We start from the raw sequence: 25840 nt of genomic DNA, 5'->3' as shown, positions 1-25840 counted from the left end.
TTTTTATTATTTTTATTTTTTGGGTTTTCAGTTGAATTATACTTAAAGTTCAGGGTAATCAACTGTTAAAAACATACTGTTCACATTTTTTTTCTCCAATAAATTGATGTTTTCAAAGTAAATGGATAATCGTTTTTAAAAATCGTGATATCAATTATTGACCCAAATAATCGAGATTATGATTTTGCCTTAATCGAGCAGCCCTAATTCTGGCATACATTTGTGTTAATTTGTACTGGTTTTTGACACATGTATAATAAATGTGGCCTTGAAAGATGACATGCTAAAACAGCAGGAACAATCACCAGTTGTGTTAAACCAGGGGTCTCCAAACTTTCTTCATCTGAGAGCTACTTTGAAAAACACATAGCACTCATCGGTTGAATTAAGCTACTTTAGTACACGTGTGAAATTGCAATACCCAAAGCTTATCAAAAATCTTAACTTCCCATCAAGGTCCCAGAAAACGACAATTTCTCACATATTATTATGGCCCACATAGTAAATACATCACTGAAGATTCAGATAAATGTCCTTGATCACCACCTCACAAGCATCTTATTGCACATGTGTAAAATAAGTGGCATTCACTCAAAAAGAGTGACACACATCTCACAATTAGTGAGATGACTGGCACTGCATGGAGTCCACCATAGAGTGTGTGCTGGAGTGTACCCACTTAGGTTCACTCTAATAGAGTCATTTAAATGTTCATCAGTCAGTCTTGTTCTGTATTTAGATTTCATGACATTCATGTCAGAAAAAGCTGCTTCACAAAGGTCTGTAGAGCCAAATAAAGCAGACATTATCAGTGCTGCTTGGTGATGTTCTTATAGTTTTCTGGGTCTACAAGGTTCCAGAAATGTTGTGAGTTTTGCTGAGACTTAAGCTGAACATGAGTTTGGAGATTTATAACCTCCATCTCCACAGGATTGACACAGAACAGTTCAGCCATCTTCTTCTTCGTCTTGACATGAAATGAACCATAATAAATCAACTGTATAGGTCTAGCCTCCCTATATCTGTGTGTGAAATTGTTCCATCCTCAAAAACAAAAAACTAATACTTCTAGCTTCTAGCAACGGTCTTCTGTTAAAAAAAGGACACTGAATGTGGCATCACAAACATGACTTAAGTCTGAACACAGCAGACAACAGGAGTATTTACAACAGCATTATAAAAACAAAAATACTGCATGTGGGTGCGCATTTCCACTACAGCGCGGAGCTCGCTTTAAGCGTGCAGTGCCCGTTTTCGGTTGCGTTTCCACTTAGCGTAGTACCGGCTAGCGGGTACTATTTCATAGTTTTTCTGGCCCCATAAAATCGAGGTTCTTTCCGGGCCAACAACCAGGCTGAGTCGGGCTGAGTATGCTAAACTAGAGAGAGAATCGCTGGCAAGGGGGCTACAACTACAACAAAATGAACATATTTGACCGTGATTTAATTGTAATTGAAGTAACAACATACTGATACCGGTTAGTAAAAACCATGAATTAATGCTTTGACAAGTCTGCAGACAGACGGCAGGTGAAAAACGGTCACTAAAAGGAACATCAAAGCTTTATGAAGTGTGTACTCTGAAGTCAAGCACACAGGATTAATAACTGCTTGTATTTTCTGGGGTAACAGTGACCAACACCCAATAACTAAAGACGGTTGGCAGATGACGTGGCTGTGTTTACAGTGGTGCATTCAAGATGAGGGGCAAGTGTGTAAATATTGAACTTACTCTGTGTGGAGTCATAAAATAACCAGGGAATTTAACAAATGGGTCATTATACAGATCTTATATATATTGTATGAGATGGAGGTTTAAAGATATTTGCAGCCCAGCTGTAGTGGAATATAGAACTGTTTACCACTTTCTGAACTAGAGAACATCAACAAACAGGAAATAAACAACATTTTTAGGTCATCGACGCACTCCAACTTAGTTTTTGAAAGACGAGTTATTAGATTTTACGCAGAATCACAGCGAGGAACACCGCATATAGCCTTGGCGTCTCAACAATAAAGGAGCAGACTATTAAATATGTCAGGGAACTGTTTTTACATCCCTATAAAGAAAATATGATGCAGTAATGTCACACACTGGAGAAACGCTGGTACTTTTCTGACCATGCTTCGAATCTCTGAACTGCAGTTTTGCCAGAGAGTGTCAAATGTCTGTAATATTATATCTCTGTGTATCTGGGATATCATTGTCTTAATAGCTCATCATTGATCATTTTTGTGTCTTCGTTACCAACGGTAATTACTCAAAATGTCACATAATCGTAAAAAAGGCAGGGCCAATGCGAATTTAAGTAGCTCGCTGATCATTACTCGGGTTACCACTCTGAGATTAACTCCTTAATCTCTTCAATAATTTAAGGCAGCGTAAAGTAGGCTGCCACTACCTATAATTCCTTAATGCTAGTAAAGCTTACTGTAGAATGGAAATGAGGAAATCCACTCTCGCTGTATACAAAGACGTTAGCGCAGTTCATCTGAGCGGCTAACAGGAGATTCAAACACATTTATTATAGTCGTACTCTCTTACAGTTCTTCAGCACTCTTTAACGTGATTATGGGCCTAATGAGTAGGAAGGGCACTCCTTACTATACACTAATTAGTGTGTATTATAGATGATGTGGGCTAATGAGTGTATACGGGCAAAGTGTGCTGATTCAGGGTTTAGACCACTGTCAGGTTTTAGCCCGAGGATCAAGAGGCAGGTTTTTGTGTGAGTTGTTTTGATTGTTTTTGTAATCGTTAAGGAGCAGGGATTCGTCTTTAGAGGCATTGATCATGCTGCTCTTGCCAATACTGGAAAGCTCTGCCTTCTTCATTAGGACTCTGTGTATTGCTAAGAACTAAATCTCTGATGGTGATGGATTAACTTTCCACAGTTTTTTTGGACAAAGCCTCTTCCAAAACATAGCAATTCAAGAAAAACTCATTAGATTGGAAATTATAGTTAGTAAAAGCATAATAAAGGTAATATCTTACACACGTTTTACATTACTGTTCATTTCCTCAGCTGCTTTATAATTTAGTCTTAGTCTTAAACCTGTATAAAATATCCTTTTTTGTTGTTTCATATTTAGTCAACCTTATCCTGTTTTTGTACATTTTACTTAAAGTCTGGGCATTTAAATCTTATCTTGTCAAAGAAAACCAACTAGTTTTGACATATATTTGTCGCTCAAAGCTGTAGACATTTTAGTATTTTTATTTACAAAAAGACACATAGTCTGGCCACAACTCAAGAATTCATCAATAATTGATACAATTTCACACAAATGTCTAATAGGATAAAACATAGATGTGATGACATCTTGAACAGATAGTGATATGACCTTTAACTTGACTTGTTGGTAGAAATACAGTTATACTAATATATTAATTATTTTGTTCAATCTAGCCTCGTTACAAATCAATAATTTTGGCAGTTTATAGATTTGTTTCAAATAAGATATCGTCTCATCATTATCTGCTGACAAAGACATGTTGAATGATAATAATTCATCCTCCTGCCCCTGACAGTACTCACATTAATACATATCCAAACGGATAAGGGAGAAACTGCAACGCTATATATCACACAGGCTCCGCCCTCTACTGGACTCTATGGATACTACTCTCTATCATGCTATGCCGGCATTTACCTACTGAGTTGCATAAACGTAGCCGGCCAATCGGGGCGAGCCTACCTGAATGCTCGTGCAGGCCCATAGTATAAGGCGGCTACGCCTCCCGACTGTCATCCTTTTTCTCTTCAGCGAGCAGCAACAACTGAAGCTAAACGTAGCTAAAGAAATAGGAAAAGAATATGGACTCACCACTCCTTGAACCTCGGCCTTGCCCTACATGCCCTGGCTTAATTGTGCGCGCTGATCCCCACCGCTTGTGCTTCAAGTGTTTGGGGCCCGACCACGCTGTGGCCACAGCAGGGTCCTGCACGGGTCTGATTTTCAAGACCCGCCCCGCACCCGCGATGTGCAATACCGAACCCCCCCGCTACCCGCACATATTGCCAATTAGTTCCGCAACCCGACAAGATCCGCAACCCGATCCGAACCCGCATATATATGAGCAGTGAAAACGTGCAATTATTAACACACGCAGTTGTATATTTGTCTCAAAAAGCGTGGGATGTTGGTTATTTTCTCCATCTAGGATGACACCAAAAGCCTCCCAGACGTTGGATTTCGGTCTTGAGGAAGTGTTATTGAAAATGCTGTATTCTCCGCTAGAGAGCTTCACCTCAGCCATTTAGAATGTGGCGCGCTCAGCAACAGATTGATAAGCTGCAGAGGTTATGATTATGCGCGGGGGAGAAGTCTGAGGAATTTAATATATTAATTATGCAACACCCGCGACCCAACCCGCATCATCTTTGTTTTACCCAGAACCGAACCCGGAAAAAAGCAGTAAAAAAAATACCACCCGTTAATCACCTTTTTTGCGGGTCACCCGGCGGGTACCCGACCCGATGCAGGACTCTGGGCCACAGTGGGATCATGCCACGTGTGGTTGGGACTCACGCCTCTCTCCAAGAAGGACCGTGATGATCTCCTTGGAGCCCCCGTATCCACGGAAGGGCTCCTCGGATCGATCACCTCGGTCACGCAGCGCTTCAACCGTTTGGAGGAAGAAAGAGCTCAGCTGGCTCTTCCTCAGCGGGGTGAGCGCGAGCGATGGTAAGAAGGAGAGAGAGAGGCGCAGGTACAGAGCACCCACAGCTCCCGCTCCCTCTCCTGCTCCCTCGGGCTGGTTCTGCGGGGCGGGTTCAATTCCAGCACCCGCGGGGTCAGGCTGGGCCATTCCGACGGGCCTCCGTCCCGGCTCCGCGTCAGCAGAGGGCTTCGGGATGGGGTGCACCGTCCTCCCTGAGATGACGGACGGTGGGAGGTGTCCCGGCGGAGATGGCTTTCTCCACCCAGGACGCTCTATGATGTTTCAGTGCTGAAAAATGCCTTTTAATAAAGATGATTGCATTTATCCCAGTCTAAGAGTAATTCCTCTCCACAATTACACACTTCACCATAATGTTGTCTGTACAGATTCCCCACTCGCCGCCCCAGTTGTAACTCCAGTAAAGGAGGCAACCAGCGGGCGCGCGCATGTGAGTGTGATAAACCGCAGGAAGTGCTATCAAAGCGCTATGCGAGTGCAGGGGCATTATGACTGGCGTGTTGTTGTTAGGAGACGCACCTAGCATAACAACTCCGATTAATGCATTTTTCCCTCTGGGTGGAAACTGCATTATGGCGGAGCGCGCGCTCCCACAAGAGCGTGCCGCGGTGCGTTCAAGGACCTCAGTGGAAAATCGGCCCTTTCTGTGTCAGCCCCCCATGGGCCAAACTTCCTTTTATGGAGGGTTTGGCGGCGGAGTGGGCCACCAGAGAATACCACAGCTTCTTAGCTGCGGCTCCACAGCTGATTGCATGTCCCCTAACGCAGTGTTAGGGGGGGGTGGACGCATTTGCACACGAGCCATGGCCAAGAAAGCTGCTTTACGCCTTTCCACCGCTGCATCTCATTCCCCCCCTCCTGAAGAGGGTGAGACAGGAACGTCTGTCAGTCATCCTAGTGGCCACAGGTCGCCGCTTGGCGCCGTGGTACACGGAGGTGACACAGATGATGGTGGGCCAGCCCTGGACGGTTCCTCAGGTCTGGGGGGCGCTCTCTCAGGAAGCAAGTGCAATAGGGGCGTTACCCACTCTGGGCCAACCTCTCCAGGCTTGGCCCCTGAGAGGGACAGACTGAGTACAGGTGGGGCTATCTGACAAAGTTATTCAGACTATCCAGGCAGCAAGAGCGGGATTCCAGCGATGGTGTGAAGAAAGGAGTCTAGAGCCTCCATCGTTTACGTCCTACTTACAGATACTGGTGGACAGGGGGCTGGCTCATTCCACAATTAAGGTGTATGCAGCAGCCATTTCGTCCTGCCATGAGAGATCTGACGGCAGGTCAGCCGCTTATGTCGCGGTTTTTGCAAGGGGTCAGGAGGCAGCGCCCAGTAGTGCACGCCTCCTCCCCGCAGTTGCTCCCACTTGAGGCTCTGGTCACAGCACCATTTGAGCCTCTGGAGCTCTCCTCCCTGAAAGCACTGTCATGGAAGACAGCGTTGCTACTTGCCTTGACTTCGGCCAAGAGAGTGTCCGAGCTGACTGCTTTGTCGGTGCACCCAAGTTGCTTTTTGATCTGGGGTGACCATAGCGGGGCGACACTCAGACCGAACCCCTCCTTTTCTCCCAAGAGCCTAAGGAGTTTGTTTAGGTCAAGGGCTATTCAGTTAGGTGGCTTTAATCTTCCACCCCATATTGGGGCCAGGGAGGCTAAATTGCACCTCCTCTGCCCGGTGCGTACGCTGGCATGTTATGTAGAGCGCACGGCTGCCATTAGGCGCACTGAACAGCTGTTTGTGTGCTTTGGGGATGGTGTGGCTGGAAAAGCTCTCTCCAAGAGGCGCCTGACAGGATGGCTCTGCAAGTGCATTACACATGCCTATGGATGGCGGGGAGAGCCCTCCCCACTGGGGTCCGTGCACACTATACGCGGGCTATGTCAACAGCATTATTCAACAGTGTGAGTGTGGAGGATATATGCACAGCGGCGTCTTTGTCGACCCCAGGCCCCTTCATAAAGTGTTATCTCTTGGACATGTCTGGCTCCTCGTCGCCTGTGCTTGGCGGGGCAACACATGACTGGTGAGAGGGAGGGGGGCTGTGGGTCAGTAGTTGGCTGACCACCCCCCCCCCCCCCGGGATAGAGTGCACTTAGGTTTTTCCCATGCTCCTTAGGGACCCGAGGAACATGATGCGCAGTAAGCTCCATACAGAGTCTTCCGCACAATTGTTTCCATGCACACTCCACACGAGGTAAGTGTGTGTGAGTGTGCCTTATCCAAGCTGCGGCCCCGACTTCTCCACGGTCACAACCGGATGGGAGAAAGTGGAGTTGCGGTGGCTGTTAACCAAAGGCCGGTCAGGGGCAGTGTGATGGGTCGATGTTGTTGGACGACATGGCGTTTATACATCGGGGCTCCACCCACTGTACCCATAGAGTCCAGTAGAGGGCGGAGCCTGTGTGATATATAACGGGGGGTTACGTATTGTAACCCTAGTTATATAAGCACAGGCTGAGCCCTCTACCTGGAGGCCCTGTCTTTCCTATGCCGCTCGCTGAAGAGGGTGTAGGATGACAGTCGGGAGGCGTAGCCACCTTATATACTTTGGGCCTGCACGCTCATTCAGGTAGGCGCACCCAATTGGCCGGCTACGTTTATGCAACTCAGTAGGTGAATGCCCGCATAGCATGATAGAGAGTAGTACCCATAGAGTCCAGTAGAGGGCTCCGCCTGTGCTTATATAACTAGGGTTACAATACGTAACCCCCCGTTTTGCGCAATCAACTATCTGAACCATAGAAGATCTGCACATGTTATGCTTGATAGTAGCAATTGAGACAGACTTGGCTGAGGCGTACAGTACAGATAATAATACGAGATGTTGGTAGTCTGGTCATATTTTGTCTGCAGTTTATCATGATATCGTCATAATTGGTGTTTAAAGACGTTGCTGCCATTGTCGCAGCAGTTTTCTTTTAATTTTTCGCTTCAACTGCATATATTTAGGTCCTTATTTATTTAGGCAGGATCTTATAACACCTTCAGGTCCTGGACTGATCCTGGGGCTGCCCTCCAGGTTCTGCAGCCTAGAAAAAATAAATGTTAATTTCGTGTTCTTCTTGACTTCACAAAGTTTGCCTTGACCTATGTGAAACTCCACATGAGGAAAAATAAGTGTTACTCATAAGATTATAATATAGAATTAATGTAGGGAGACAGGTGACCTTTATGAAACATGAAATGCAATGAGACACACAAAACGTACATAAGACACGTACACGAGTATAGCAGAGTGAGGATGACATTGATACAGTTGATAGTGAGATAAATGCATTTTGTAAATGTCAAGAAACGGAATAGTAAAGCCTGAAGTTATTTTAAAAGACTTCAAAAACCTTAAAGAAACTAAACTGGCCTACTGAACCACTTCAACCACTTGGGGAAGCTATAATAAGTTGTGAAAACATATTGACATATCACAGACTGAATAAAATTCCTATATTCTCTCACTTTTTGCTATTTTTTTGGTATCCTCCCTCTGCTGAGGGAAATATCTGTCTCTTTAGCTGCTGAATGCTCCACTGTGTTATTCAGCTAGTGGCTAGTTGTGTAGTGTGGTTCTTAGCAGGTAGTGTACTGTGGGTTCTATAGAGCTTTCACGCTGAAAACACCTGCATGCTGTGGCTAAACACGACACTATGAGAGCTGTGAAGCGAAAGAAAAGAGTTTGTTAGCTGGCTGGTTCTGTTGTGATTGGTCAACTGCTTAGAGCCTTGTCAATTAACTACAGGGGTCCCTCAGGGCTCTGTTCTTGGTCCCCTCCTCTTCTCCTTGTACACAAACTCGCTCGGATCTGTCATTAGCCCGCATGGTTTTTCATACCACTGCTACGCTGACGACACCCAATTAATTCTGTCCTTTCCCCGCTCAGAGACCCAGGTCGTCGCACGCATCTCTGCTTGTCTAGCTGACATCTCTCAGTGGATGTCTGCTCACCACCTCAAGCTCAACCTTGACAAGACTGAACTGCTTTTCCTTCCGGGAAAAGATTGTCCCACTTTTGACCTAACAATCAACATCGGCACCTCTGTTGTTTCCCCGACTCAGACTGCAAGGAATCTGGGTGTGATCCTAGATAACAACCTGTCCTTCACTGCAAACATAGCTGCTACAACCCGTTGCTGCAGTTACACACTTTACAACATCAGGAGGATACGTCCCCAGCTGACCCAGAAAGCGACGCAGGTTCTGGTCTAGACTCTTGTCATCTCACGCCTAGACTACTGCAACTCCCTCCTGGCTGGTCTACCTGCATGTGCCATCCGACCTCTGCAGCTCATCCAGAATGCAGCTGCTCATCTGGTCTTCAACCTTCCTAAATTCTCCCACACCATGCCGTAACTTAATTAATTAGTAACTGCTAGAATCCACTTCAAGACAATGGTACTTGCGTACCATGCTGCGAATGGATCTGGCCTTTCCTACATCCAGGACATGGTTAAACCGTACACCCCAGCACGTGCACTCCGCTCTGCATCAGCCAAACAGCTCGCTGCACCCTCACTGCGGGGGGGACCCAAGTTCCCATCAGCAAAAACACGTGGGTTTGCTATCCTGGCTCCAAAATGGTGGAATGAGCTCCCCATTGACAGCAGAAAGCTTACACACCTTCCGGCGCAGACTGAAAACTCATCTCCTTCGACTCCACTTCGAGCGATATAATTACTAACAAAGCACTTATATACTAATAAAGGACTGGCTTATCTAAAGCCAGTTGAGTAGCACTTGAAATGTTTTTGCTCTATGAAACCTGATGTACTTATATGATTCTGTTTTCTTCAAGTTTGTATTTTGTTGGTCGAACGCACTTATTGTAAGTCGCTTTGGATAAAAGCGTCAGCTAAATTTAATGTAATGTAATGTAGAGATGTCCCGCCCCTTAGCCTATCAACTACAATGTGCTTGACCACTAGCAAACAAAGGTGCGGCTGTTACATTGTGATGTCATTATGTTACAAGTAAATAAAGTGTATGGATAAGTGTGTGGGAGAGAATCTCCCTCTGGAGGAAACTTTGGGATTTTAGCCTTTTCAGACCAATGACATGCATAAAAACCCATAAAACACAAAAAGGCATAATAAGGCCCCTTTAAGGATAGCGGTTTTAAGAGGTTAGGATACTTTTGTGAAGAAGAAATCCTGAAAAAACATATTTCTATCTTTATATATGCCATGGTATTAACTTTCATGAACAAGCCAAGACATAGAGCCTCTAAAAGCAATGCTAATATTTATTCTAGTTTATTTTACAGAAGGCCACAGGGGAATGGAAAGGGCAGCACATTATCACACAGGTGCTGAAAATATCCCCTGTATGGTGCCACGGTAGCAAAAATTTGATTAGCAGCGTTACATAACTTGACATCTATATTGTGTGCATTATATCCACCAGCTACACTGTGCAGACTGACCTGCACAGAAACTACCCCCTCTCAACAAAAAAAGCACTCACTCACTTTCACACTTTTCCATGGCAACAGCAGATACTGCATACCAGAGGTGCACGTGGGTTGCAGCTTAAACAAGGGCTCAGTCTTAGAGAGACCACAGCTGAAGACGGTCTCACACTCTCTCATCACTCTCTGCTGTCGCTTTTTTTTGCTTTTTTCTTCCTCATTTATCTTAGTTTTGTCCATCCCTCACAGGCGCCTGACACACACACCTTATTTCTGACTTTCTCTCTGTCTTGCACACACACGCACACATCTCTACCTCTAGGATAACGAGAGAGTGTTCAAACCCTCCTCCTCCTCTCCCACAAAGCCCTGACTGTTCCCTGGTCCACTGGGCTCCTCTGGTACACATGGCCCTTATATATATACACACATACACACATACACACACACACACACACACACACACACACACACACACACACACACACACACACACACACACACACACACACACACAACCACCCAACCAAGCTCATAAGCCCCCATAGCAGCACTCAAATGTTCAAGATAGCAAAACGGCACCTTTTACATCCCCATAGAGATGTGTTCCCACAATGTCAGAGACCCCGACAAACTGAGCAGCTTTTAACTTCTGTCTCATTTAAATATTTCAGAGCTGTTTCATTTTCCTGAAGCCAGGGAGCCACTGGGGGAAAAAACCAACATTGAAATGAACAACAGCATCAGCAAATCAACTTTCTCCAGATTGGCATGCATCCCTAATGAGCGTTTTGGGGGGAAAGAAAAATATGCATTGCCCTCGGAGCTGTTGATTCCCAACCAATGCCGGCCTCTGTAATAGGCTGCCCTGCACTCTTCGCTCCACAATGTTTACGCTTCATCTCCTCGCTGTCTTTAAAGACAACTTAGCAGGGGGAGGCTAAGCCGGCCGTGCGTGTACAAGCGCGCACACACACACACCCAGTTGAAAAACAAGCTGAACAGTAATCTTTCAACACACTTGTGTCATTTACACAAAGTATTTGCAGTGTGTGTGTGTGTGTGTGTGTGTGTGTGTGTGTGTGTGTGTGTGTGTGTGTGTGCGTGCTCACGCCTGTGTCGTCCGTAGCACATTATCGTCAGAGCGACCTCCTCCTGTCCTCCACCACGACAGACATTCCAACCGCAGGGGTCACCGCGACAACGGGGAGCCAATTACACACCAGCGTGTTTGATCAGAACAGACGGCTGACGCACACACGGCCGACGCATGCTCAAACACACTTCGCGCACATTTTCGGATCCACACTCGCTCCAAACTCATCTCTCTATTTTGGCAAATAGCTAAAGTGGCGTCTCTTTAATTTGCACGCCTGTCAAACGTCTAAGAATGTTTATATTTATGAAATGTTTGCCTCGTGTCTTTCTCGCCGAGTTTGTTTTGAAATCAGCGGGGATCTGGAGAAAAAAAATAGGAAGGGAGAAGATGCTGGGTGAGGAGTCGTGGCAGGGGGGAAGGAGGGGGGTCAGGGGGGTGACGGCTCCAAACACATGTGACAAACGATGCGGGGCCCCACTGACCCTCTGTAAATAGCATGTGTGTGTCCACATTTGTGTCTGCGTATGTAGTGCAAGATTGTATAGTCGGGGCCCTGGGGTCCTGTGGATGGTGGCCCCTGTATGTGGCTCTGCTGTCACATCCCTTTACGAGCCATCTTTTCGCCTGTCACACACACAGAAGCGCACACAGAGACACACACACGGCGCCTGGCCTGCCATGTCCCTTAAAAGCCAGGAAGCACAGATGTGGAAGCAGATTAATGTTGTTTGGCACACTAGGATCATACCATTATGTGAAAGAAGGGTGGGGGGCAGACGCTCCAAAGACAGCAGGTGTAGTGGTACAGGCCAGCTACAGAGCGACGGGGAGCCGGATTGAAATGCAAGCGCGTCGGAAAAAGTCAAGAAATGAGCGAAAACCGAAAAAAGAAGCAGCATCTGGCTGCATTTGAATGATATTGGAGAAAGCAAAGCTGAGTGCAGGATTTGTAAAATGAAAATAACCTTCAGAGCAGGGTTTTTTTTTTTGGTAACCACTCAGGATTTATTGTCAGAGGTGGGAGAAGTTCAGATCTTGTACTTGAGTAAAAGTATCAGAGTGTAGGAATCGGTTACAATAAAAAGTCCTGCATTCAAAATGTTACAAGTAAAAGTACAAAAGTATTAGCATAAAAATATACTTAAAGTACCACCTGCAGAGGGATCTAGATTCAGGTGTTCTTTTCCCCATAAAGACTGCCTGGCTGCACATTATCCCTTGCATAAAGATAGATTGTGGGTCCCTTATAACAGGTTGTACACAGTGGAAATAAACATTCTGGTTACCTCAACATCAGGGATCTTATACATTAAACTCCTTCTAAATCAAACCGTCACGGTAGCCTCTTAAAATAGAAAAAACATGTTACTTTACCAGCAGAGAGAAAATTGATTATTACGGTATTAATGAGACTAATAAAGAGCAGTTTGATTATTAAGTATTGTTCTGTTGATCGATGTCATTACATTTGGTGAAAAGCACATAATGACTTGTTTAAGACTTGTTTTGTCAAAGTTTAGGACTTGACTTGACTTGAACTTGCCCATCCTGACTTGAGACTTGACTCGGACTTGAGCGCAAAGACTTGAGACTTGACTCGGACTTGCAAAACAATGACTTGGTCCCACCTCTGGAGATTACCCATCATGCCTGGCTGTCAGAGCAGAAGAACCCGTATGTGCGCTCACAGAGCATGCACCCCTTAAGCCCCGCCCCCCCGAGCTCCCACTCTCGGCTCAGTAGAATGAATGGAGACAGTAAATGGTAAATGGACTGTACTTATATAGCGCTTTATCCAGTCTTTAAGACCCCTCAAAGCGCTTTACATACTACATGTCATTCACCCATTCACACCCATTCATACAGAGCAGTGTATCTTACTCTAGGACCTATGGCCATGCCATCGGGAGCAACTCAGGGTTAAGTATCTTGCCCAAGGATACATCGACATGTTGACTACATGGGCTGGGATCGAACCCACAACCTTCTGGTTGAAAGACGACCGCACTCCCTCGCAGCCACAGCCATAAATCTAGATTCGGCTTTTAGTGCATTTTACAACTTTAAGGACTGAATGATTATAATAAGGTCTATAAAATAGTTCATACTGGGTAGTTTAATTCGTTTTTTTTAAAAGTATCCGCTGATTTACAGACGTCTCTTTCCCAATGTTAGTCAATGGGGAAAAGTCTTTCTGGGCCCAGTGACGTCACGGACTGATATGGAAATTGTAGTACTGCCGGTTGGACACAATTAATATTTTCATCAGAGTCTGGCGCACTTCCTGGAGGCTTGGTCAACACAGCCAAGCTATAGGTGGGCTTGTGTTTGTCGTGGTGATGTTTACAAGCTTCAGACACTCATGAATGGGGTAATAACTGATGATTTTTCTTGTTAAATTAAACCACATATCCAAAATCACTTTTTTCTCAAAATAATAGAACTCTTTCACAAAATGTAAGAAAATACATGTTGTGTATGTTTTTAACATAAGCTTAAATCTTACTGAAACAGTCATTTAAGTCCAGTGGTTAATTCATTAATTACATTTAATTAATTAATAATTGAGGTGAATAGTTGCCACATGCACATTTTGAGAGATTAGTTTACTAAAACGAGAGACAAGAGAAGGGCAGAGAAAAGTCAACAGGTGTGGTGACTCAGTATATAGATATATATATACTCAAGATATATGAGAAAATTCAATCTACAAGAAAACAAATGTTCAAAAGCATTACAGAATGCCTGAGAGTTTTACTTTTACATAAGATATTTACACTTTAAATTTGTGCACAAATTCATCATAATGTTGAAAAGAAACTCGCAACAGCCTGCTGTTTCCGATTAATTAATAACACCTAATTACATGTCAATGAGTAAATATGACATTTCTTACTTTTTGTCTTTTTGCTCCCTGGGAAACTAATGATTTTGTTATTCCATCTGTCCAGTTTAGCCAAATCTGTGATTTGCCATTCAATGACATGCTTTTTTAACGATTTAACACAGAATGATTCTCAACAGTGATATGCAGGGAAAACAATTAGCCCACTTTTTTGATCGATGGGGGCGGTAAGGGACCTCGATCAGGGATGGGGGGGCTTGACGAATAATGGGTGAGAACCCAGGCCTACAGTCTTTCCATCTTTCATCTTCTTTGACTTAATTTCTGCATTTATGATGATTGACTGTTAGGTCTTTAATTTAAACTCAATCTATATAGGCCAGATAGTAACTAGGTTAAGATTATTATAAGAGTTAATACCAGAATATGTTCGTCTACTTCTAACAACTGCATCATAAAAAAATCAAAAAAACATTTTAAAGAAATCCAACCAACAAATGACACATTAGTTTGAATGCCAATTAGCAGTATTTGTCAGCCATTAGAGCAGGTAGGAAAATCTGCCCTTTGATAATAACTGAAGTCTTGAAAGCAACACGAGACCCCTGACAGAGCTCAAATGAGCTTCTGTGCCCTGAATGCAGGTGCATCTGTCAAAGAAATTATATAATATTCCAGGAGGAGCTGTCTCAAAAATCGATTGAAATCAGTTTATAAAACACAAACAGTCCCGACTGATGAACGGAGTTTAATGAATCATCAGAAAAATACTACAATTCTTCTGAGAGGCTGGAGCTAGAGAAGGTTTGGCATTTTCTGCTCGGGAAAAGTAGTGATTAATCAATTTAAAAAACATTGCAGATGAACCATCTGCTGATCATCTAATAATAACCATTATTTTCTTGTCATAAATAAACATGGTACATCACTGGTGCACAGGGTGAGGAAAAAGTGTGTTGTCAGGGCAAGCCAGAATAGACTCTGATAAACTCATTTTTAAAGGGGCCCTGTCAACCTTCTTTGGGTTTCCCTTTCCTGTAGTATTTCATATAGGTTTTTGTGGATTTAAATGGTATGCCAAGACAAAAGTTCCCGGAGTTCCCTTCAGAACTTCCCCCTGCCTGAAACCCCTCGACTGGACACCTTACGATGTGACATCACACTGTTACACTTGCGCTTCTATTAGCTAGAGCTCCAACACATTGTACACATTTTATGTGATATACAAAAGGGGGGAAATCACAACAGAGCCGGCCAGCTAACCAATCAGAGCAGACTGGGCTCTGGTTTCAGACAGAGGGTGAAAAGAGGTGCTGCAGCACAGGCAGTATGAGAAAAATAAAGAGCTTTTTGAGCACTAAAGCATGGAAACATATCACAGTAGAGGTTAAGCATACAAATATGAACCTGAAAATGAGCAGAATAGGGCCCCTTCAAGTTTATTTATTTAAACCAAACACAGGTACATAGTTGTGGAATCAATCCGCATTCAACTTAAAGGGGACATATCATGATATTTGAACAATATATTGTAGGGCCAACCTATATAAAGTATATAAATATAGTTTTTTTTTCAAAATACCAAACAGATCCTGCATTTTAGCCATGCCTCATTTCGCTCTATTTCCTCTTTCCAGTGCTGTTTTTGCAGGGGACTGATTCTGTGAGCTGCAGCTGACCACGCCCCCCTGCAGGAGAGGGGAGCGTGCTTTGAGATCAGCTGCTAGGCTGTCAGAAGAGGGGGAGAAAAAGAGATCTCCGTCCTCCGTGTTTTATTCTTATCGAAGTAAGAAGAGAAGTAATGGGGCAGAAACCCTCCTTTTTACGCAGCGGCCCAGACATAGACATCAAACGGCGACACATATTCAGTTGCCAGTTACTTTGGCATTAGGGCAGGGATATCTAGATACTTCCCAAGGTTTGACATCATGAATTGTGCTACTTTTAAAGCAAGCAACGATGTTTTCAAATCTGTAATCAAAAAGCTCCTCAAAAACACTCTCGAAGCAGTTCCTGCCGTTGCTACGTTAGTTCAAACAGCAACAACGGACTACTTTTCTTAGCGGATGCTTGTCAATTTAAATCAATACATAAAACTATTTTTTAAATCAATAAAATCATTTTCTAAATCCATAAAAGCATTTAAATTAATATTGGGAGTCATATCGTTACTTTGTTGAGAATGTGGCCATGTAATAAGCGGGATAATAACCTTCATGCCGATCTAGATCCCTCCGCTTCGCGTCGGGCTCCTAATCAGCCTGTCGGTGTTCTTTTCCCCATAATGACCGCGTCGCTGCACATTATCCCTGACATATGATTATAGAGTCATTATTCATTTGTTTTAAAGCAGGAGGCGCAAAAGCTTGCCTCGGGGAGGGAGAAAAAGAGCCACAGCAGAGAATAAACAGAAGGGCAACCATGGCAACCATGCAAGGGAAGTCTTCTTTGCTGCTTTTGTGGCAGACTACAGCGCCACTTACAGGCCTGGCATATGTACTACAGCGTCTCCAGCGCTTTCGAGCGGCAATGGCCGGCCGTGGCCCTACCTCTCATCAGAGTCCTGCATCGGGTTGGGTACCCGACGGGTGACCCGCAAAAAAGGTGATTCGCGGGTGGTATTTTTTCAAACGCTTTTTTCCGGGTTCGGTTCTGGGTAAAACAAAGATGATGCGGGTCGGGTCGCGGGTATTGCATAATAAATATATTAAAATAATAATAATTTAGTTTAATGTTTAAATCCTCAGACCTCTCCCCCGCGGGACCGCGCATAATCATAACCTCTGCAGCGCATCAATCTACTGCTGTGCGCGCCACATTCGAAATGGCTGAGGTGAAGCTCTCTAGCGGAGAATACAGCATTTTCAATAACACTTCCTCAAGAGCGAAATCCAACGTCTGGGAGGCTTTTGGTGTCATCCTAGATGGAGGAAATAACCAGCATCCCACGCTTTCTGAGACAAATATGAAACTGCGTGTGTTAATAATTGCACGTTTTCACTGCTCATAGGCTATGCGGGTTCGGGTCGGGTTGCGGATCTTGTGCCGACGGGTCGGGTCGGGTTGCGGAACTAATTGGCAATATGTGCGAGTAGCGGGGCGGGTTCGGTATTGCACGTCGCGGGAGCGGGTCTTGAAAATCAGACCCGTGCAGGACTCTGCCTCTCATTCCCCTGATAGGTGGAGAGTTGGCCACTAAGCGGAGCACCCCTTTTGTGATGTAGAAAATAATTCAAATCTGGATCAATCTGTATCAGATCCGTTACAGCCCCTTTTTTAGAGATTTGGGTATGGAGGAAAAGAGAGGGTTGTATTTTCTGACACTTGGTGAGTTCCCTGACACACCGGGGACACATATTCATTGGTAAAAGACGTACAAGAGTGCATTTTGCATGATAGGACCCTTTAAAATCCGAAAGTGAACTTAGTTTAAGATGCTGAATGTGTTAAAATAGTTTTAAAACCTTCTTTCTGCTCAATGTTAGCAGTGCCTTTCAAAATGCAACCTTGAAAAGTTTTGTTAACTTCTCTTCTCAGATTTTTAAGCACACAATTTACACACTGCCGTTAAGTTTGATCAAAGAACCAAACATTTACTGAAAGGGTAACACTTTTTTCTATTGATGACTCATCCAAAAGTTTCAGGCTTATTTCATCTTTTGAAGTTCTTCAACAGATGGTAACCTTACTTTAAAATGTATTCATAAAACAAGTGTCCTCCAGAACCCTGGACACCCAAAATAACTACCCCCTCGACACTCTTTGGGGGTTGACACGCTTTTTGTTGGCCATTTAGTAAAATCGGAAGTCATTTCTTATGCAATGTTTTGTCCTTGTATGGACAATGTGTTATGCTTGGATGTCAAAGATCTAAAACTGATCTAAACAGCCATTTGAAAGCGGGTTGAAATGAGGGGCAAGATGTGATGAATTATTTAAATATCGCTACATCGACACTGTCGCTACATCGACACACACTGTCAGGCAGTCTTTCCTTAAAGGCATTCACTCCTGTTGTACAGTTAAACAACCTGCTTACTTTCTCACCTCTTCACACCTTAATAATCACGGTGTGAAGTGTCAATGTCTGATTATTGTTTCCGGAAAGCACCGGAACATTTCAGAGGGATGTCCTAAATTAACTCACAGAATCAGATTTAAACTTGCAAAAAAAGTTATTTTGTAAGGACACCTATAAATAATTGGGCTATTTTCTCAGCGGAGCCCCAATTCTTTTGTTTCAGTGTCTTAGCCCTCTTCGCAGGTGAGCCAAAACGTTAATTTCGGACACTGCACCGATGCCTCGCTGTGCACCAGGCCCCGTCGTGGCCCAGAAAGCGCTGACGCACGCCAAAGCGATCCATCAGAGTGCTCTTCGCTCGCTCATCACCCCGGTGGAGAAGGCAGCGGCGGTGGGGCGATGATGGCGTCTTATTCCCCTCAATCAGTGCGCCAGTCAACCCTCTCTAACCTTGTCTACCTCTCGGCTCCCTCTCCTCCTCCGGCACACTCATAAATGAATCATCGCACAGCAGAGCAGAAATGTTCCGTAATTGCAGCAACATAACCAGCGCCGTCTTTCACAAGCACGCATATCAAACGCACCCGCCGCTAATGGGTGATGGGGTGTGTGAGGAGGAGGAGTGGGGTGCGCGTGTGTCGCTGGTATGTGCCCTGTCAATGCTGCTCAGTGTTAAAATGTCCTCTCTCCCCTCATTGTGTTTTTCTTTTTTTTCTTCTGCTTCTCCCATGTTCTCCTGGTGTAATGATTTGGATCAGAAGCTGCTATGTGGAATTAGGATCTCCCCCTTCTTCCTCCCTCCCTCCCTCTCCATCTCTCACACTGGCCCTCTGGCTGACAGGCATCTCGTTAGTGCAGTATGTCTGTCAGTGAGGTTCGAGATTGAGCTGTGCCCCCGCATATCCCTGATGTCTCTCTCTCACACACACACACACACACACACACACACACACACACACACACACACACACACACACACACACACACACACACACACACACGCACACACACACACACACGACTTGGCTCCGAAACAGACGGACTCTGGCCTCCATAATGATCTGATGTCCTGTACTTTTTTTAAGTGTTATTTTGGTCACACAGAAGATTATTTGTCTCTAAACATTATCTCCCTTGTCCCCTCTTCTTCTCTCCCCCCCCCCCCCACTCCTCATCATCCTTCTCTTCTGTCAGGTGGAGTTCAAGATGAAGAAAGCCGATGCCATTAGATGGGAGAAGCTGGAGGGAGAAGGACAGGAGTCCAACATCAAACACTTCAATCCAAGTCAGTCCACAGCGTCGGCATTATACACTCTTCCCCCACAACGATCCTCCTGTCTCTGCTCTCATCTCTCCCTCGTCTCCCTCACCCTCTTTTCTTATCTCTCCCTGTTTTCGCGCTTTCTCTGCAAAGATCAATATAAGCTCCTGTGTTTGTCTGAAATGAGAGTGGGCAGGCGAACTAGTCCTTCATTAGTCTGACGGCCAAAGTATACAGAGAGAGCGAAAGGTATGACAGCGGAATATGACTCAGTATTCTAGCCCACACGTTCCCATTACTGACAGGATTAATTGCTTATGTAAGTGTGTGTGGAAGTGGGAGTCGAAAGTTAAAGTGGGCAGCAAAAAAGAAACCCATCCTGTCCATGCATCAGCTCAGCCTCCAGAACGCCCCGGTTATTATAAGTGTCTGCTTATAACTCGGACTACGCTCACATTTTATAACACGATCGTTGACATCTGATTTTTATGGGATCACATCGCCCGCATGTCCACCCTTGGCCTGAATGTGTCTACTGTGCGTCTGGCAGTGTGTTTATGTAAATCTGCGTCTGGATTACATTTCCCCCATCTCTTGTCGGGATTACAGTGGGCGTATTTCCGTCCTGGAAATGAAGGAATCACAATGCGATCCTTCAGCGTCCGAGTCGATGATTCAGTGAGCAAAAATAACTCAGTTAATACATGATTAGATGATAAAGAGGAGGTAACTGGATTCCATTTAACGTCTCAATGAAAAACAATTATAAACACTTGTACTGTTTTACAAACGCAAAAGGCTGTTTGTTTCTGTGTGATTAAAATGCTCTGCCGTCCGTCTAGCCCAGGGGTCTGCAACCTTTTTGACCAAAAGAGCCATTTTGCTCCCTTTTCGAAGAAAAAAATGTTGTCTGAAGCCGCAAAACATATTTCATAGCTTGATAGCTTATAAAGTTGTTTTTATTGTTATATCATAGACAAAAACTACAGTTTTGTTGCATTTATTATTCATTACATTATATAAAGGCGTGTGGCGTAGTGGGTTAGTGTGTTGGTGTTCGGATCAGGGGAGCACAGGTTCAAACCCCACTGCAGTCAGCATGTCGTTGTGTCCCTGAGACAAGTTGCTCCTGTGGGGATTGACCACAGTATTGAGTATGTAAGTCGCTTTGGATAAAAGCGTCTAACAAGTATCATGATATAAAACTGTTAACCTCTAATAAGAAACAAAGAACTCTTATAAGGAGAATTAAAAATAATACACAGGCCTACTTTAAAATAAATTAAACACAGCACTTGGGGAGTCCTCTGCACATTTGAAGGAAAAAATATATAATTGAAATGGGCCCACTTTGAAATAAATAAAACTAGGGCTGTCAAACGATTACAATTTTTAATCAGATTAATCACAGCTTAAAAATTAATTAATCATGATTAATCACCATTCGAACTATTTTCCAAAATATGCCATTTATTTATGTATATTGTTGTGGGAATGGAAAGATAAATGAAAGAAGGCGGATATATCCATTTAACATACAGTATCTATGTTTATTATAACATTTTCTGCGTGTCAAAATGAAAGACAACCCACACACCTATCAATCATCAAACCGTGGGGTCTTAATTCATTACGTGTTGATTTCTATCAACGGGGGAGTACTTCAGGAAAGTCGACAGAGGTGGGGGGGGGCGGCTCGTGGAGTACTTCTTGACCACAGAGTGTGAACAATTCCGTTGAACAGACCGACGTTAACAGCAGCCCTGTCTCTGCACACGGAGACCGACTCTGTCGTCCGGTAATCTAACCGCCTTCTGGAAAAGCTTCACAAGTACGTCGGTACGCAAATGCGCTTTGTGACACAAGTGACGGTACGCATTTCAGATTACGCACATAACCTGCGTACCAGTTATGTGCACCCCTGTACTACAGCTAAAGTATTCTCCGTCGGGACTTCCTGCAACAACACCACGCCGTTATCAAAGATGTTCTATTGAGAAGACGATCACTACGTGACAAAAGTTTTCAAAACCGTGGCTACTGAAATCAATCTTACTAACTGCTGTCTGTGCAATATACTCCGCGAGTTGGCAGACTTTATTTTGCTTACTTTAACATCATTTTTCATGGTGGGGCTTAGCCATTTCTTGGTATGGGTGTAGCCTACCCCAGCCATACCCTGGCGCTGCCACTGGTGGCACGTATGGGGCGGGCCATTCTGCACATGCGTTAAATGCGTTAAATATTTTAACGCAATTAATTCAAAAAATTAATTACCGCCGTTAATGCGATAATTTTGACAGCACTAAATAAAACATATAGCTGCACCCTAAAAAGAGTTAAAGGTAGGGTAGGTAAGAATGGAGAAACCAGCTCGAGTGCGCTAGAATTTGAAAGTACACAACCGGAAAAAATCTGCCTCTTCCTTCAGACTTTCTTACAGAGTCCCTCCTCCAACACACACGAACGCGCACCTGACCAATGAGGGCACGAGATAAGTTTGTGCACACATGGAAGGCTGACAGGCAGGTAGGCCATCCAGTTATTTTAGCCGGGCCGGCTAAAATGATTGGTCGTGCTTTTTACAGCACTACGGCTTCCAGAGATTAATTTGTGTATGTATTTATTGTCAAAGCATTTAATATATTCTTTGCTATCTGGACGTTAAGAGCATTCCATGGAATATAACAAAAAGTGTTTTCTGAAATAAATTACATACCCCATTGAAATATGACTGAAGATCGTCAGCTGTCTTCCTCTTCAGTTTTTCTCCTCGATACGTAAAGGCTGCAGCACCGTTGACAACTTCTCTCTACATATCAAACATACCGGTAAACCAGCATCGTTTGCTGTGAAAGCATATAACTCTGTCCACACATAATTAAATCCTGTGTTTTCTTTGATTTATCCATAGTGCGCTCATCTAGCCGGGGGTCAGGTTATTCACCGGCAAGAAAAGGTGCTGGAGCGGGACCGTAGCAGGATGTTTAGTTGACCTAATTAAAACCGTTTAGTTTTTTATTTATGTGTCACAGTATCACCTCAAAATACAAGATACGAAACATTTTCAACCATGCAACAAAATATAAATAGCCCTACAAATACTTTTATTTTATTTCCTTCTTATTTAGAGGGCTCTCGAGCCGCATGCAGCTCGAGAGCCGCGGGTTGCCGACCCCTGGTCTAGCCAAATGCCTCTCAGCTGCTTTAAAATCCATCCTTCTTGGTCTTAAGTCAAATGTAATTATACAAGAGCTAGAAAATGGTTGATTAATGCCATGATGAGATGATGAGAATCTACTCACTCACGTGAGGACTGCATTCACCATGGTGATAATTAAAGGGGCCATATTATGTCCATTTTCATCATATTTGTATTTTGTGTCTCTACTGTGACATGTCTCCATGCTTTAATGTTGAAAAAGCTTCTTTATTTTTCTCATACGGCCTGTGCTGCAGCACCTCTTTTCACCCTCTGTCTGAAACCAGAGCCCAGTCTGCTCTGATTGGTTAGCTGGCCGGCTCTGTTGTGATTGGTCAACCCCTTAGAGTCCCTCCCCTTAGCCTTTCACATACAACGTGTTGGAGCTCTAGCCAAAAGAAGCACGAGTGTTACATAGTGATGTCAATAGTTTTTTATTCATTTCATTATTATTTTTTAAAGTTACTGTTTTTTGATTACATGTGGACATTAATTCAGTTGATCATTTTTTAAATTCTAAATAAGTGCATTCTGGACTCAAACAAATGGAGACAATGCAGACAATAACAGTGGTAAATAGATGTTGCGGAGGGGTTGGTGTTCGGATCAGGGGTCACAGGTTCAAACCCCACTGCAGTCAGCATGTCGTTGTGTCCCTGAGACACTTCACCCCAAGTTGCTCCTGTGGGGATTGCCCACAGTACTGAAGTGAGTCGCTTTGGATAAAAGCGTCTAACAAGTAACATGTAATGTTGAGCATCTTTTTTGTCTCCTTTTTGATTATTATTAAATAATAACTTTTAAGCTGTTGCATTGTTAACACTGCTTACGTTCTCCATCAGATGACTACCCATCATCATCCCAAGGCGCACGCAAATGGGACAAGATAATGGTGGACATCGGCGAGGAGGAGAAGAATGAGAAGCTGGAGGGAGACGCAGCGCTCAACAAGCTCTTCCAACAGATCTACTGCGATGGAACAGACGAGGTCAAACGAGCCATGAACAAGTCCTTTGTGAGTACTTTATACTTCAGTTACGAGTAGTCACTTAAACCAGGGGTTCTCAAACTTCGATAAGCCAGGAAACTCTTGTATTCCTCAAGGTACCCCTGATAATCGTGACAGCCTACAAGTTAGCTTATTCTTTGTTCGCTTGGATGCCATTTAAACCCTTTTTATTCTACAGTCTTTTTAAATCTAAATATTTTTCATATTGATAAACTGAAACATATTTAAATTAATTTTGGTCTCCCGTCACTGTTCACAAAAACCTAACTCTATAGTTTTTGTAATTGATGTGTCGATCAGATCAAAGCTAACGTAAGCGGGAGCAATGGGCACAATATGTTTGTTTATTGTCGTGAATGATCCTTATTTGTGGAAATGCAATTTTTAATCATATAGCACATTTTTATAATATAAGACATTATTTTGCAGACCCTCTGAAAGGTTGCCACAAACCCAGAATGTGTGGATCACTGACCTAAAAGACAGTGGCCATAGTAGCCAACGATTGTTGCTACCAAAGATTTAGTAAGACTATATTTTTTGTCATAAACTTAAGCGACAAATGAAGCCATCGTGGAGGGCCAGAAACCGCAACAAGAAAATAGAAACCTGAAATGGCTCCAAAAATGATGTACAACTTAAAAGTGGTGTTTTTGACCTTCAGTCATCATTGCACTTGGTTTAAACCAGCTATTCTCATTCTCTTATGTTCCTCACTTCAGCTAACATAACACATATTTACAGCACAGTTTATTTCACATGATGGTTTTTTTCGTATCTATTTTATTTGTTAGCAATCAGAATAGGGCATAGGGTTGAGAACCCCTGGGTTCACTTGGCACACTCAGTACAGTAGAGAATGTATAAGGTGAGTTCATATAGAAATGCGCATTTTTTATTAATTATATTCCTACTTTTACAGAAAGCTAGATATTTGTTACCGGTAAAGAAATCCCCTTTTATATTTAATACTTGTGGAGTCGATGATGAGTAATCTCAGCCCTGAGCCTGTTTAAGTAGAGAGACGGTGTTGCATAACTACAGTACCCCTCCTCCTTGTGCAGATGGAGTCGGCGGGAACAGTCCTGAGCACCAACTGGACCGATGTGGGCAAGAGAAAAGTGGATATGAACCCACCGGACGACGTAGACTACAAGAAGTACTGAGCACCTCTCTCCCTCCTCCTCTCTGCCTCTCTGTTTGACATCATCTTTCTTCACATCTGTCCGGCGGGAGTCCTTGTTGCCATGCGATCCTCTTGGGAGTCCTTGTTGCCATGCGGTCCTCTTCCCAACCCCTCAGTTGTGCTCCGGTGTTTTCACTAAGTGCTGTGTTCCCACTTTTCACTCCTGGCCCACTCTCTGCAATAACTCGCCTAGTATGAAAAATCTGTTGAACAGATTGATTTGCAGATTTTTTTTAAAGGCCAAAGGAAAGTCTGAATTCAAATGTGACTGACAGACATGAAATTCTCCAATTCCACTTTCCCATCACTCTCCCCTCCTCTGCTCTGCTTTTCCTGGTTTTCTCAAATAATAAACGCCCGCAGCCTTTCTAGTCGGGAGCCTTTTACAAGTTCCTATTATCAGCACTTGTATAAAAATGTAAAAGAAAATCAGAACAACTTGAGATGTTTAAATGATAACTATGATTGCATTTCTTTGCTCCTGCAGTTTCCTTTCTGTACGCTCAGTAAAAAGTCAACAGCAACACTCTGACTTGTTGGGAATGTTGTGTGACACGTCAGCTTAGCACCAGTCGTTCCTTCAGTGTGATTCAAGCTTCAGTGTAAATAAAAGATTTGTTGTTTGGCTCACAAACGCTGCCTTCTGTTTTGTGTTTTTCTCTCTGGAAAGGAAAGAAAAAAGAAAAAAAAGGCAATATTTGACGACATAGTGCCATGCTCTGTGATTGTGTGAAATGTGGTATTGCTGATATGAGTGCGGCAGGAGGGGGTTTAGGTATCGTGGTGCGATAAGTATCAACACACAGAGCCGTGAGAGTTTTGTCCAGCAGGCTCAGTGGTGGGGGTGGTGATCTACAGCAGGCACCTTTGCCCGTTCTCCAACCACATATATCCAGCTGCAGCAGTGAGGGGGCGTCCTGCCGCGGCATGAGGGCATTAATATGGATCAGCCCCCTAACCGCATCATCAAGCCTCTCGCGCCGAGTTAAATGTTAAATGCATCACACATCGTTTCATCTCTCGTGACGATCAAAAGCCCGTTTGTGGCTCTAGATGGAACTCTGAGCTCCACAACACACACACACACACACACACACACACACACTCCTCCACGATCCCTGACACACACACAAAAACACAC

The 25840-nt window shown here is 43.9% G+C and overlaps 1 protein-coding gene across 1 annotated transcript in view; it reads left to right on the top strand.

The window, feature by feature from the left end:
• Positions 1-25333, top strand: part of sugt1 (SGT1 homolog, MIS12 kinetochore complex assembly cochaperone) — a 35485-nt gene extending 10152 nt beyond the window's left edge. The window contains 3 exon segments of the mRNA XM_034232081.1: positions 19236-19326; positions 23347-23519; positions 24578-25333. Of these exon segments, the coding sequence (XP_034087972.1) occupies positions 19236-19326; positions 23347-23519; positions 24578-24679 (366 nt within the window). The 3' untranslated portion in view covers positions 24680-25333.
• The last annotated feature ends 507 nt before the right edge of the window (positions 25334-25840 follow it).

Source organism: Gymnodraco acuticeps, unplaced genomic scaffold (genome assembly GCF_902827175.1).
Source record: "Gymnodraco acuticeps unplaced genomic scaffold, fGymAcu1.1, whole genome shotgun sequence".
NCBI classification, from domain to species: domain Eukaryota; kingdom Metazoa; phylum Chordata; class Actinopteri; order Perciformes; family Bathydraconidae; genus Gymnodraco; species Gymnodraco acuticeps.
This window is presented reverse-complemented; position numbering and strand designations above follow the sequence as displayed.